This window comes from Athene cunicularia, assembly GCF_003259725.1.
Source record: "Athene cunicularia isolate RWA chromosome 3 unlocalized genomic scaffold, athCun1 chr3_part1, whole genome shotgun sequence".
Classification (NCBI taxonomy): Eukaryota; Metazoa; Chordata; class Aves; order Strigiformes; family Strigidae; genus Athene; species Athene cunicularia.
The window spans coordinates 101,412,566-101,426,152 of record NW_020799097.1 but is presented as its reverse complement, the minus strand read 5'-3'; the positions used below and the strand labels follow the sequence as shown (position 1 = coordinate 101,426,152).

At 39.5% G+C, this 13,587-nt stretch overlaps 1 protein-coding gene across 1 annotated transcript in view; it reads left to right on the top strand.

Annotated features, from left to right (window-relative positions):
• Nucleotides 1-13,587, top strand: part of PTPN14 (protein tyrosine phosphatase, non-receptor type 14) — a 122,049-nt gene that overhangs the window by 32,601 nt on the left and 75,861 nt on the right. Inside the window, exon 2 of the mRNA XM_026846147.1 lies at nt 10,737-11,062. Coding sequence (XP_026701948.1) covers nt 10,889-11,062 — 174 coding nt within the window. The 5' untranslated portion in view covers nt 10,737-10,888. The remainder of the gene's footprint in view (nt 1-10,736; nt 11,063-13,587) is intronic.

Below are 13,587 nucleotides of genomic sequence, written 5' to 3'. Positions count from 1 at the left end.
AGAAAAGCAAACGGTCATACGAACTATTGTATGTTGTGTAATACTAACAGCAAATGTTTAATTGAATTAAACATTATAAGTGTATATGGTGACAGGAAGAAAGGAGGAGGGTGAACAACAAGAGAAGAAGCATCTGCACAAAGAGGTGTGAAGAGTTGCAGACGCCCAATTAAGCCAACAAGGGAGTATTCACGACCATAAATCTTTCTTCTAAGTATTTTGACTGTTTCAGGCTAGTGATTAAGCCCACACAGTGGGCACTGGAAAATAATCCTTTAATACAGAAAGAAAAGTACCATTAGCTCATTTCCATCAGCTATTCTGTATTTCAGATGAGGTGTTTTGCTGTCGAAACAAATGCAGTTATTCATAGACTGTGGCTGCATGATTTACATCAAGGCCTATATTCAGTAAAGATAACAGATTTACTTTCTTCATGCTTGTGCCCACAATATAATCCTCCTTTGATAGAACTTGAAGGATTTTTTTCAGTGTTTTGTAGCATCAATGTTTTACTGCATTGAGTAGCGGAGAGACTTTTTTCCATGCAAGTTCAAAAGTTCATGTTACGATCTTCTATGAAATATCTACTTATGTAACTAAATGTGCCTGGTTGTGGGTTAGGATGTACACTCTGCATGCTTTTTTATTTTTTCTCTCTCCCTCTCCTCCCTTTCTCCCCTCCCTCATCACACTTGGCTCTCATTGCTTATCTGTAGCCCCACTTCCTCCATTGCATTATCCTGGTTCATTATAGAATAATACCTGAATGGGATTAATTGAGCCTTTCTTGGGAAGTAGACCATTGCTCTAAACCTCAGGAAACTGGACAAAGTTTTATTCTCACTGTAAGCCTGCAGGTATGAGTCCTGCTTCACCTGGTGCCGGTCTGGTTACTGACATCAGTGGAGGCAGCCCTGGATCTCATTCCCATATGGAAAAGGGCAGATTTGTGGTTTGAAGGGGTCACCACACTGTTTACATTTGGTTAGTTGGAAGTTGAGTGCTTCTTGCTAATCTTTCCCTTTTCCCCAGTTGTACATGTGATTCTTTGGGTTTTACCAGACAGATGTTTTAAGAAAACATTTTCTTTCCTGGTGGGCCAATAGATCCCAATATATTGGAACCTCTTTACATTAAATGGGTACATTTTTGACTTTTGCAGTTTTCAGTGTCAGAGTGATGCATTTTGGAAATCTGTGGTTAAAACCCAAGTTTTCCCAGTTTCTGCTCATTTGAAAGACTATAATAATCCAAATATATATATATATATATATATATATATATTTATTTATTTTTAAAGGAAGTGAAGGAGAATGGGAGGTACACAAATATGACTGTTGTTTGAGTAGAAATTGTAACAACTTAGTTGTGTAAACCATATTAAAACCACAAGAAAGGCCATAGCAGAAATATGACACCTTTATTAAGTGCATAGGACCATATTTTGCCAGGGTACATAGCTTCCTGGGAGGGTATCTGCTGAGAAGCAGCATTGTGTGAAGGCAGGTAGGCAGCTTCCAGTCCTCATCTGGCCACCAGAGCTGTGGTACCCGTGTAACAAGCTGCAGGCCGATCTTGCAGTCCCACAAGTGTTGTGGTTATTTGCTGCTTAATCTCCGAGTGCTGCCCTCCTGTCACTGTCCCATTACAAAATCCCAGTACAGAAGTGAAACTGCAGCCAGATCTTGAGAATAGATATTTTTTCATTAAAACAGATTAGGTGATGTTTGAACATTTTTGTCTTTATTTTTACCAAACTTTTAAATGCATCATTTGAAATTATAGAACAGTGGGCACCAGTTTGTGTTAGTGAATGCTTAACCAGTGTGAATGCACTGGGGTATACAATTTTACCCTCTATCTTGCCTCTGTTAAAGCTACTGCTTCTGTTTTCAATGTTATCCTGTGTTTAGAACTTTTATTTTAGTTTTATTCCTGTCTTTGTAACATGAGAGAATAATGAAAACACACTGTAAGAAGTTTTTCTGTGGTTTTTACTAAGCATATCCTTCACTGTTTTTATAGCGGTTTTGCATGCCTATCAATCAATCATATTTAACAGGAAATGTGATCTCTTAAAATCACTATAGCTCCAGCAAGTCTGAATAAGTTGAAAAGCTTTCAAAAAGGTGACTAACTGAAAAGCAAATGGTGCTGGTACTATGTTGCCACTGCTTGTATCCAGTGGGGGTAAAATGGGTACAAAAAGTGAAGAATCCTGTCAAATCTTCTGAAAGGTTTTTAAGTCACTTGAATGCAACTGATTTAAATAGTTGAATTGACTCTTAAAATAATGGTTAGGTTTTCCTGATCATTGATTGCTGGGAAGTGTTTAGTGAAAATTTATGGACCTTGTGCCTTTGGTGCTTTTTCTGAAGGGTGGCACTTAAGAGAACAGATGCAGTACCAGGTCTGAAAGAAGGATATGTCTAAATACCAAAATGCTGGTCTTGTTTCTCTTCTGAACGGTTTGACCATGTAGAAAACATAACTCATCTATATTTTGCAATATTAACTCCTCTTAGGTAATTTAATTACAGAAGAAATGGCTTTATTTGAAAAAAAAAAAAATATATATATATATAGTGTCAGTTGATTCAAATAACTGTTTCAGAGGAAGTAATTTATTCTAATGTACCTTTGCCATATGGGAAGAATGGGAATGTGTTCTGGGGAGTTCCTGTGCTTGCTGAGTCCAGGAGTCTTCCTTGGGTTGTGATTTCACAAATTGCTCAGCTGGTCTGGTGGACTGCTGTCAATTAAAGCAGAATCACTCTTATTCTTCCTGCTCTGAGCTTTGTGGTTATGCTTTCTTCTCTTTGCCAGGTGAGACACTCATGCTGGGCTCCACCATGAGCTACTTAAACTAACCAAGCTGAAAAGGATCCTATTCTTTTAGTAAGTTAGGGAGGTGAAGTGCTTCAGCCAGGAGGAGGTCCCAGCACATTTCCAGAGCTGGCATAAGACAAGCTGTACTTAAGGAGGGGGAAGAAGGGGGTGGAGAGCAGGGCTTCCCTCCCTAGCAGTAGTGAGCCCTTAGATGAGACTGCCTGAGGTACAAAACTGCATCCTTGGACAGGTGCCATCCTTGGCTGTGTCTAATTTGAGGTCTTGCAATAACATAGCCAAGGTGTGAGAAGGTTGTAAATGGTTAACTGCTGTACCCTAAGGAGCTAAACCCTGCCATGGCCAGAGAGGTGGATCTGCTGCAGACACCTGGCATGGACCACCAGCTAACATTTCCTGCTCCGGAAGGAAAACCACTGGGGTCTGGCATTTTGTTTTCTTAACTTTAGAACACAAAGTTCTACAAAGTGTACAGGTAAGCAGTGAAAACTTCTGATTCATTACTGATATTCTTGTGGATTGAAATTGATCACAGTGGCAACCCAAGTGCCATTTGGATATGTTACTTTATGCAGATGTTACTCCTAACTTGAATGCTCACACTACTAACTCAAAAAGAGTCCTTCGTCAGTAGTTGCATTAGAAAGACCAGTTGGATTGTTGAGGGTATTCTGGAGCTATGAGTAAGGAAGTATTAGGTAAGGCACTACTTTGCAATGTGGGAAGTTCACATTTTTTGTGATAGAGACTGTTGGACATTGGCTTAGTGAAATCCACAAAAATACTTGGTACTTGTGCACCTTGATGCAGAAGAGTAATTAGGTGTCTGCTTGATAGGCTTGTATCCACAAAACTCTAGTTCTGTGGATGCACAGGAAAGGCCTTTTTACACAGTGGTGCTTTAGCAGGGGAGGAGAGAATAACAAAGGGTGCACCTACTAATATTTATGCACTTCCGAGTCAGTGAGTATTGCAGCAAAAGAGAAGAAAGAAAGGGTAGAATTTTAACTGGTCTGGATTAGAGTGATTTTTCTGACTTTATTTAAACCTCTCTAGACATTTTATTTGGACTAGTGAAAGCAGAATCTGACCCAAGGGAGATACAATGAAAACACACAACTACTCAGATAAAAAAATCTGTTACAGTGATGATAGATCTGGTGGAAAATGGAAATTTTCCTGGGAAGGGAAAGCTGTGATGGAATTGGGAAAGTAGAAATGCTAACTGAGATGAATTTTGATCTTTGGCCACTGTTTATTGGTGTCTAACGAAGCACCATAGTAGTAACAGTAGCAGTTGTCTTCTGCTTTGAATGTTCTAGAGAGTCCTTGGCATCTGTACATGCACACAGCTATGGGCTCTCTAGATGCTTAAAGACTTTAGAAGTTCTGCATAGATTATTGTAATAGCTATAAAAATGAAAGTATAATTTGACTCTCTCTTCCAGAATGTAGATGTGAGAATGTTATCAGTTTTATTACTATTTGGATTAGGGTAATACTTAAATCCCCCCAAGAATTTTAAAGATTTAAATTCCTGAGGATGAGGTCCATGTCTTGCTGGGGACTGTATAAACAAGTAGTTGAAAACAGTGGCCTTGCAGCAGAAGGGCTTGTATTATGTAAGAGTTAAAAACCCCTTTCATCTGTCCAGAGATGAATTTGTCTCCTGAAAGTTTATCAGGCTTTATGAGAATTCCACCCATAACTGGGTGGGATACAGACAGACACCTTGTTAGGCACAGAAATACAAAAATACTCCTTGCCATGCTCTACCTGCATGAAACTCTCACATGAGAGCAATCAGTTGAGAGAAAGCTATTTGAGATGGAGAGATTTCCTCTAGACAGAACTCAGCTAGATGGAGATGGATTGTGCCAGACGTCCTGTCTCCCGTACACTGTTATTTTTATTCTTCCCTAAAACTGTAGGCTAGCACACCACTGGCAGCTTATATCAAATGCTGTGGTCTTGCGCCCAGCCCAGGGTTACATACTTCTGTTAGGTGTGCTGCTGCTCCTGCAGTGCTAGGAATGCTGGAGGGGTGCCACACGCTGTTGGTAAATACAGGCTGCAGTTTGACAGTAATTGCTTTCTTCCTGGAGTTTCAGAAATTACGTACAAAAGCAAATGAAGTGAGAGAAATCGTTCTGCTTTAAGTGCATTTCATATCAGATGCTATTTATTTTTTTTATCCTCCTTTGAACGTGGTACAGTTAAATATATGAAGTCTGTAATAGAGGAGCAAGTCATGTACTTGGAAATGTCCTGAGAGTTATTTTAGCCTTAATTATTTATAAGCCTTTCTTCTCTCCTGGCCTTTAAATAAATTTAAGGAAGCAGGGGAATGCCCTGTGACTGGACCAGTGCCCTTCACCACACAAAGCAGATTCTTACTGTATGGCCTCTTCCTCATGAAACACCTAGCAGCTTCCCTTGCTCCTTTCAGTCTGTCTTTTAAAACTACTAACAAAAAAAATCTGACCAGCCCCAGCTGACTTTCAGGGAGAGAAGGAATAATTTTTCTATTTCTGGCTTCTTTTGGTTTTAGGTTTGGAACAAGTGTAAAACATTAATTTATTTGCTTTTTGTGCACTAGTGGTTTGACCTGGTTTCGCTGTAATGTCATAAAGAAAAAAAAATACTGGTTTGGAAAGGCACAATTTCTTAATCTGCATCAGGTAACTTAAACCCATAGGGAGATTTTATACTTTATACAGAAACTAATCAAGTTTTCTTAATCAGGAACAATTCCGTGTTACATATCACAGTGTGTATCTGACCTAGTTCTTCATGAAGGACTGGCCAGTGAAGAAGGCTGGTTGCTAATAGGTAGTGCTCCTGCTCCAGGTCATAATTAGCATTTTCCTCCCTAAACCGTTACAGCTGTGCTGTCTGCAGCTTGAAGGTGTTTTAATTTGGTGCCCAGCATTGTGCTTGGAAGATATTCTTGGTTATGTGAGATACAGAAGTAGGAAAAAAAATGTGTATGTGAATAAGAGTATTCTGTTGCTGAACAATGGGGGAGTGGTACCTCTTGAAACCTCTTTTGTACAGGGAAGGATCTCTTGTAAGAGTGCTGAGTGATTTCTCCTTTCTCCCCTTACAAGCTGCAACAGTGTTGTGGGGGAATCAAATACCATTAGTGAGCTCATACATCCATATCTGTTGCCTTTGCACAGGCAGTATGCTGATGAGGCTTCCACGTGAAGTAGAGAGTGAGATAGGTTAGCATGTCTTGAGCTGAGACATAGATGGCTTATATCAGGCTCCATCTTAAAGCTGTTGTGCTTGGAATGGGATTGTGGGTTAAAGGTTTAGTTTCATTCTGTGTCAAATCTCTTTCCATTCTTTATTCTCTTTTGCCACCTTTGGTCTTCTCCATTCAAGAGACATTGACTCTATCCATACAGCTTTTTCAAGTAAATGACATAAGATGTACGGTTCCAGTGTCTATGATAACAAAGGGTCTGGCTCATTGTTCAGTGTTTTCTTGGTCTGCTGAAAAAGAGGAATATTAAACTTCACCAAGAATCCACTCAGATATGGGATCTCTTCTTCTTTGTACTGATGAAACTGCATTTAGGATCGATGTTTCTTCAAAAAGATGTTTTGATTTTACATTTGTACACAATGTTTGTCATCAAACTGTTTCAGAAGAAATATTTTGAAGAATGGAGTTTGTCTCTGAGCATGCACTGAAAGTAGCTAAAGGTTTAAAATGCAGAGTACTCTACTGCCCTGGTCTTGCACCTGGATATGATGTGGCCTTTTCTGGCCCTGAGTGCATCCATATTTCTTAATGGCCCTGACCAGCCTCACCTGAAACTTCCACCCCACCCTCTGCCCACAGGTCTGGGGCCTCCATTTCAGGTCAGCCTGGGGCTGTCAGTCTGCCTGACCTATGTGGTTGGTGGTCTCCTGCCTCTGGAGCCCCCAGCCAGGGCTCCCTGGGTGGCTTCTGGACCTGGTTCAATGCCAGCTGTGTCTGAGGCTGCCAATGGAGCACCCAGCGCTGCTCAGCCCCTATGGGATTGTGCTATGGTGGGTGAGGACACTGTCCTGCCAGGGTCACCTGTGGCTCCCATCTTGTGTCTCCTTTTGGGGCAGCCCTGCTGGAGTTCCTTGGCAGCACCTGTGCTTCTGTACATCACTATCATCATCATGCTCCTGTTTAAGCATTACAAAAGTCTTAGTCTCTCAGACTACTCCTTTCTGATATACTTGAGAGTTCTAGTGTCATGTTTTTGTTTTTCAGAGGGACCTTATTTCAACTTCTGATATTGTGATTTCACTTTTGAATTGATATTCATATCAGATATTAGTGATAGCTCACTTATAGGTGAGTGGTTAGGCAGGTAAATTCTTTGTGCTTCTGCAAAGCTGCTTTTTTTTTGTTTTTGTGGGGTTTTTGTAGCTTTGGCTTTGGGAAGTGGTTGAGAGACATTAAGTTTTTCTGTTTTATATGCTTGAAAAAGAGGGAATTTCCATTTAGCAGAATGTTTAAATTCCCAAGCTTATTCTCTAAAAACCTTTTTTAATTTGGCATTCTTAGAGTAAGCTCAATTCCCAGAAAGCAGTTGATATCCAAATTTGAAGTATGGTGGGGAGAGAGGAAGAAAGATTCCAAAATAGTCAACATGTGGATCACAAAGAAAAAAGGAAAAATACCCAAAGATTGTAAAGAGCTCAGTCTAGTTTCGTTTCAGAAAAATAAATTATTAAATAGAAGATGTCAGTTTAAAAGTTGTCATGTCTCTTTCACACCTGAAATATTATTAATTCGTGGTTATCTGATGAGCTGCTTATAAGCTTGGTTTTGTTTCACTGGTTTTGTTTTGTTTGAAGTGGAAGTGTGAGTTTGAGGAGGGGAGTGTTGTGAATGCATGCATAGTTGGGTTAACTTGGTTAGGGACATAGCTGCTTCTTGGCAACGCTTTAAATAGGAAAAGAGATCCTGTCATGGAATAATCCTCCATTTGGAAGACCAAAAACCTTCTGTCTCTTGTAATCTTTTTTTTTTTTTCAGTCATCTGTAACATAACTGTGAGTAAAAATCGATGCTCCTGATGCTTTAAAGATTATACAAACATAAACAACCTTGTTTGGTTTAGAAACCTGTAAGTGACGATAAGATCTTATTTAGAAAGCTTACCCAGAAGCTTTCTAAGTGTCAGCTTAACAGAAAACCCGAGTGGAAAGTTGGTCAAACATCCAGAAGATGTGTAAACAGAAAAGTTAGACATGTACATTGAATTGAGAATTAACAGTTGTTACAGACTGTGCCAGTCAGAGCTGTTTCAAGTGGTCCCAGCCTTGCCACCCCAATTCATTCTTTAACTGGAAATTAATTTAAGTGTGACATTTTGTGTGAAAGAGCTGTCATCGGGCATTTACATATATTTAAGTGAAATGAAAACGTAACCCAAACTGTATTACACAAGGTGCATCCATCAACCCATTGTCTTTAGAAAATGGTGCAGGCTGATTGCCTTTGGCAGAATTGAGGGAAAACCCCTGTTACTTCACTGCTTTTTGTAAAGTGGGGGAAATATTGGCCTTGTTTACCTGAGCATATGATAGAGTAATTAATTTGCAATTTGTGTCAACATTTCCATTATGCAGGAATTGGTGGGTTTATTCCAGAATAGAATGTTTGCACATAAGACTTCTGGATGGCTTACCCTAAGATAGCTGGAGTGTTCAATGTGCCTGATCAGCAAGGCAAATAACATTTTTTTTTTTTTATACTAACACTGATTTAATCTTTAGGCTGCTACTAACTATACATTTACTGTGCAGAGGATGGCTCGTTTTCTGCAAGGAAATGTGTGTAACTAGCAGTAATGAAAGATAAGGGTTTTTTTAAAAAAATTGAATTGGCTAGCTAAAACTCCATATGTGTCCAATTTAGAATAATCTGCAAAGGCAGTGTCTGAATAAAAATGCTGTTCTTGATAAGATATAGTCCTCCACACCCTTCCTTCTCTGTAATTTCCTTCCATTCTTCCCACTTTTCAACTTCATGCTGTAGTTTCAGATAGGTTGGTCATCAAGTTAATTGCCAAATAGTTGGTTAGGGATTAAAGCAGTAGCCTGGCCTGTCAGTTTTAGTCCATGGATCTGCTGCCATTCTCCTGAGTGTTGTTGAACGAGCTGTCCAGTGTTTGTGTCAGTTCCTCTTTTGTGAGCCATGGGTAATGTGTCCGTGCCTCATTAGATTGTTGTGAGGATATATTCATGTGTCTTTGATGCTTCTGATGTTAGTCATACAAGGTATAACAGTGCTCTCATGCAACCACGTGAAAATAATACATTATGTACATACCCATGCAAGTAAGAAATAGGAGATTAAACTACAATAGCTAATTTGCTAGGTTTGTTTGCACTTCAGTCAAATAGCACATGCTGCTTCTCAAAGTCTCTAGGCTTTTCTCTGATGATACTAGTAGACTACCAGGGTAGTCACAGACCTAACCAGTGGAGGTTGCTTGTGGTTTTCTTTTTGTGGGGGGTTTTTGTTGGTTTAACCTCCTAATAAATGCCACGATAATCAAATATGTGGTAGTCATGTTTCTAGTGTAGTGGTAAGGACTGTAGTCAATCAGGCTTCTTTTAATAATCTCCATAGCAACTACACTCAGTAAAAAGTGAAAATAACTGATTCATGTGGTTCTATGCCAAATGATACATGTGAGCAATGTCCTGTCTGTGTGAAATGTCATATTCAGCTAAATGATGCATACTCTGCTGGCAATGCTTTCTCTTAAGAAGCAAGGAAATGGGAGCTAGTTTTTGTTTGCAGTATAATTCGTAAAGAGAAATGGGCTTTTAAATGCTAGCGTTAGTGTCCCTCCATCCCTTTCTCCAGGGTATTAAATCAAAACCAGGAGGGCTTGGTAGCAAATGATTTGCTTTTTATTTCATTCCTCTCTGCACGTGGAAAGTGATACTTTAAAGCTGGTTATATCAATGCAAATACTTTGTTTTGGTTTAGCTAGAACCTGCTCCTAACTAAACTTTTTTAAAAAAAAAAAGAAAAAAGAAAAAAAGTGGAACTCACAGATAAGGTTCATTGCTTCTTAAATGTCATTATTTCTGTATATCTAGTTCTCCTGTCTACTTTGTATTTTGCCTTAACGGTTGCATGTGTCTTTGATAAATTTTAGGAGTAGTAATTAGAAGCAATACCTAAAATATGTGTTCTTTTCCTCCCACTCGGTGTTATCCTGGCCTCTCACAGCTGTGTTCCTGGAGTTACTTATTCCACCTGAAAGGGTGAAATGCGGAATTGCTTTGGATCTGGAAGTGAGCAAATGTCAGGGATTGCCTCAGAGGAACCTTCTCTGAAATGGCTCGGATGCTTTTTGCCTTTCACATGCATACTTTAGGTTTGATTTTTACAGAGGTGCTGAGCGCCTGCATTTCCTGCTGACTGCACCCAGCCGCCTTCTTTCAAAATCGCACCTCTTTTAAATGCCTCTATTCTGTAGCTTTTTAAGATATCTTTCAAAGCTGGCCTGAAGGCACCAAAACTTAACTTGAAGATTATGTTATAGACCCCTGTGGTGGGGGTAATGGTGGGAGAGTTAGCACCTCTGGATGTGTGCCCTGTGGAGTTACTGTTTGTACTGAGCTTCTCAAAGAACGGCTTTGCAATTAAATCCGTGCTTTAAATTCAGCGCCAAAATAGAATTTTGGAAGATCCGTTGTATAAAATGTTCTTTTGGGAGAAGTAGTAAGTATCTGGCAATCCTATGTGTGGAGGTGTTTATTTTATGATTTTTAAATATGACTCTCTTCCTTTTAAGCTTTTTTCTTTTCCACCGATCTTTAAGAACATCTTATTTTACACTTAACTCCATTTATTTGTGTGTGTTTTGCAGGAATCCCTTGAAGCTTGCCCTGGGAATGGACAGCTACCTCCATTTCTGGAGGAGAGTAGTGCCAATTGAAGAAACCTTCAAGGCAAGTCAACAAGTGCGCTGATAACTCTTGGAAGAGTACAGGGAAGGGGTGACCTTCCAGGCCAACAGCCATGCCTTTTGGGCTGAAACTGCGACGGACCAGACGCTACAACGTCTTGAGCAAGAACTGCTTTGTGACAAGGATCCGTCTGCTGGACAGCAATGTGATCGAGTGCACCCTCTCTGTGGAGAGCACGGGGCAGGAGTGCTTGGAGGCTGTTGCTCAGAGGCTGGAATTACGTGAGGTAAGTGTAACCCGGGAATGACCACCTGTCACTGTATAATTTGACACATTTTTAGCTCAAGCAGTCTATTCGTATGAATCATGTTCTTCTCGGGGCTGGCCCGATAGGATCAGCAGCTGGAGCTTGGACAAACTTATTCTGGTTGCATGAAACCTGAAGGCAGAATGACACTCAGGGTTTTGTGCTGTTACTCGTTCATCTTGGCTTTGAGACCTCTTTGTAAGACAGAGATGGAGTTTCTTCTTTTCTTGGAAAGCAATTGGTGATACTTTCTGAACTGAGATGCCAAGGGCAAAGTTACAGTAACTTTTATCTGAATGTAACCCTGGTTTCACCAGTGTTGCTGGTTGAATTATGCCAGTGGGAAGGAGACCATTGGTTTTTAAATATCCAACTTTGTATAAATATATTCTTGATACTGACATACTGAAAGAGGCAACAGTTGTATTACTAGCAGGAGCAACTAGTAACAGTTTGAGGATGGTGAATTTTTTTCCTCCTTTTGTTTAACTAAAATATTTCACATCTGAAACTCTGAAAGGCTTCCCAAAAGGCTGAAGAAACCCGGTCTTTATTATAAAGACCGAAATCCTTTATTTTCTACTTCTTACTGTAGAGTTCAGTGTTTATTTTATAAGGGCCTTTTTAAAAATACTTTTCCAACATGCATGGCATAAATGAACTGTCTTTTCTTACTTACCTTCTGTGCACGCTTCTAGGCTTTTGAAAATCCATATTTGAAAACCATTGCCTGGGAATTGCTGTGTTATCATCTGACAGTCCTGGCTGATGCTTTCTGTAAGCACAGCTGGGAAATCTAATAGATCTTGCAGTGTCTTGCTTTTGTAGGTCTACAGCCCTTGGTAATGGTGACAGCTGGAAGGTAGCATACAAATAACTAGTGCAGATGAAAACTAAACAAAAACTCTTTTTTGTACATCAATAATGATAAAGAACAAGAGAAGAATCTCACTCTGTGCAGAATATGCAGGAGAATCTGCAGGCAGGAATAGGGCAGAGACACACAATATTGCATAATCACCTTCGCCCTCTTTCTAGAGATGAAGATTTCCCAGTAATTACTTTTTAAAATTTTCTTTCTGTTGGTAATGCTTTAGGGTGTCCTTACAGAGATGTTAGGTCTTTCCCTTTCCTTCTAGTGCAGAAAGGAGTGAAATGACTGAAGTGATTCTCCTTGTATTCCTTGTGAGCTTATCTAGTTGGTACAGCAGAAGGCTGGGGCCCAGTGATTCTCTGGAGGTCCACCTGTGTTTGCGAACAATAGCTCTGTCAGTGGGTTCGCATTCTTTTCCACAAAGCATTTTGTGATTTCAGAACGTGTTTTGTTCCACTTTGGAACAAAGCCTGAAGTTTCAAAATTTTCCAGAGAAAAGAGATTGGACGGGAGTGTAGCAAAGGAAGCTGTTTTGGTCAGTGTCCAATTTCACGGGGGTTTTCTATTGCTTTGTTTTTTTTCATTTTTGAAATAATTTGTGTCATACAAAAAGAAATATGTCAGCACAAAAAGTTTGTGTTTCAAGATAAAAAATATTTTAACAACACAGAAGAGAGTGCTTTGATGTTGTTGGAACACTTTCCCCTTCTTTCATCACCCTCCCCACTTTTTTTCTAAACAAAGTTTTGGCAATGATGAACCAATTTTGTAAAGTTCAGATTTCAACAGTGCAGCATTTTTTGACAGAAGTTGGTGTTGGGGTTTTTTTTAAGGTTTTTTTTTGTTGTTGTTGTTTTAATCTTTCTGTTTGATTCTGGTAGCATCCATTGCTGCTTTAAATGTTTAGGAGAGAAGAGAATTACTGATCTCTTTTAACTCTGAGAGGGTCGCCACATATCCTTTTCTGCTCCTTTCATGAGGAATAATTGGAGCCAGCAAACTTAGAGGCGCTTGGTGCTGGGTGCTGTCCTTACACTCAGACTCAAAATTCAGTTGTTTTTCTGCCCTTCCAGTCTTCCTGAAATAGTTTGTAGGGAAACAAGGCTAATGTAGTCATTTGATGACTGCCCCCTTCCCTCTCTAGGTTTACCATAATTTTTCAGAATTCTGAAAAATAAAAAAAGAGTTCAGAATTTTGAACTTGCTGGCTAATCAAATTATACAGAAGGTTCAAAAATACTTTGACAAAGCTCAGATTTCTATAACTGGATAGCTGAGTAGAGGGTGGAAGCCCATTAAGTGTACAGAGGAGAAAATTCTTGCAAGTGTCCAGATTGGAGAAGGACTTTTTAAATTCCCCAGATGCAGCAAAAACTTCAACTGGAATATGCCTTTTCTTAGAAATCCTTATCAGCAAACTATGATGCCCTAGTAAGGAGGAAATTAAGCTTCATTAAATCCCATGCTCACAAAACAGTACTCAGATCCTGTTTGTCTCCTCTAAGCAGTCTTAGGTAAGAAAATATGTTCTCTTAAAAATAAAGCTCTATTTTCACTTGATACTTTAGTTTGGTCGTATGTTTAAATAAATACCAGGTGTACTCTAACTTTTACCTTGGTGTTAGAATGT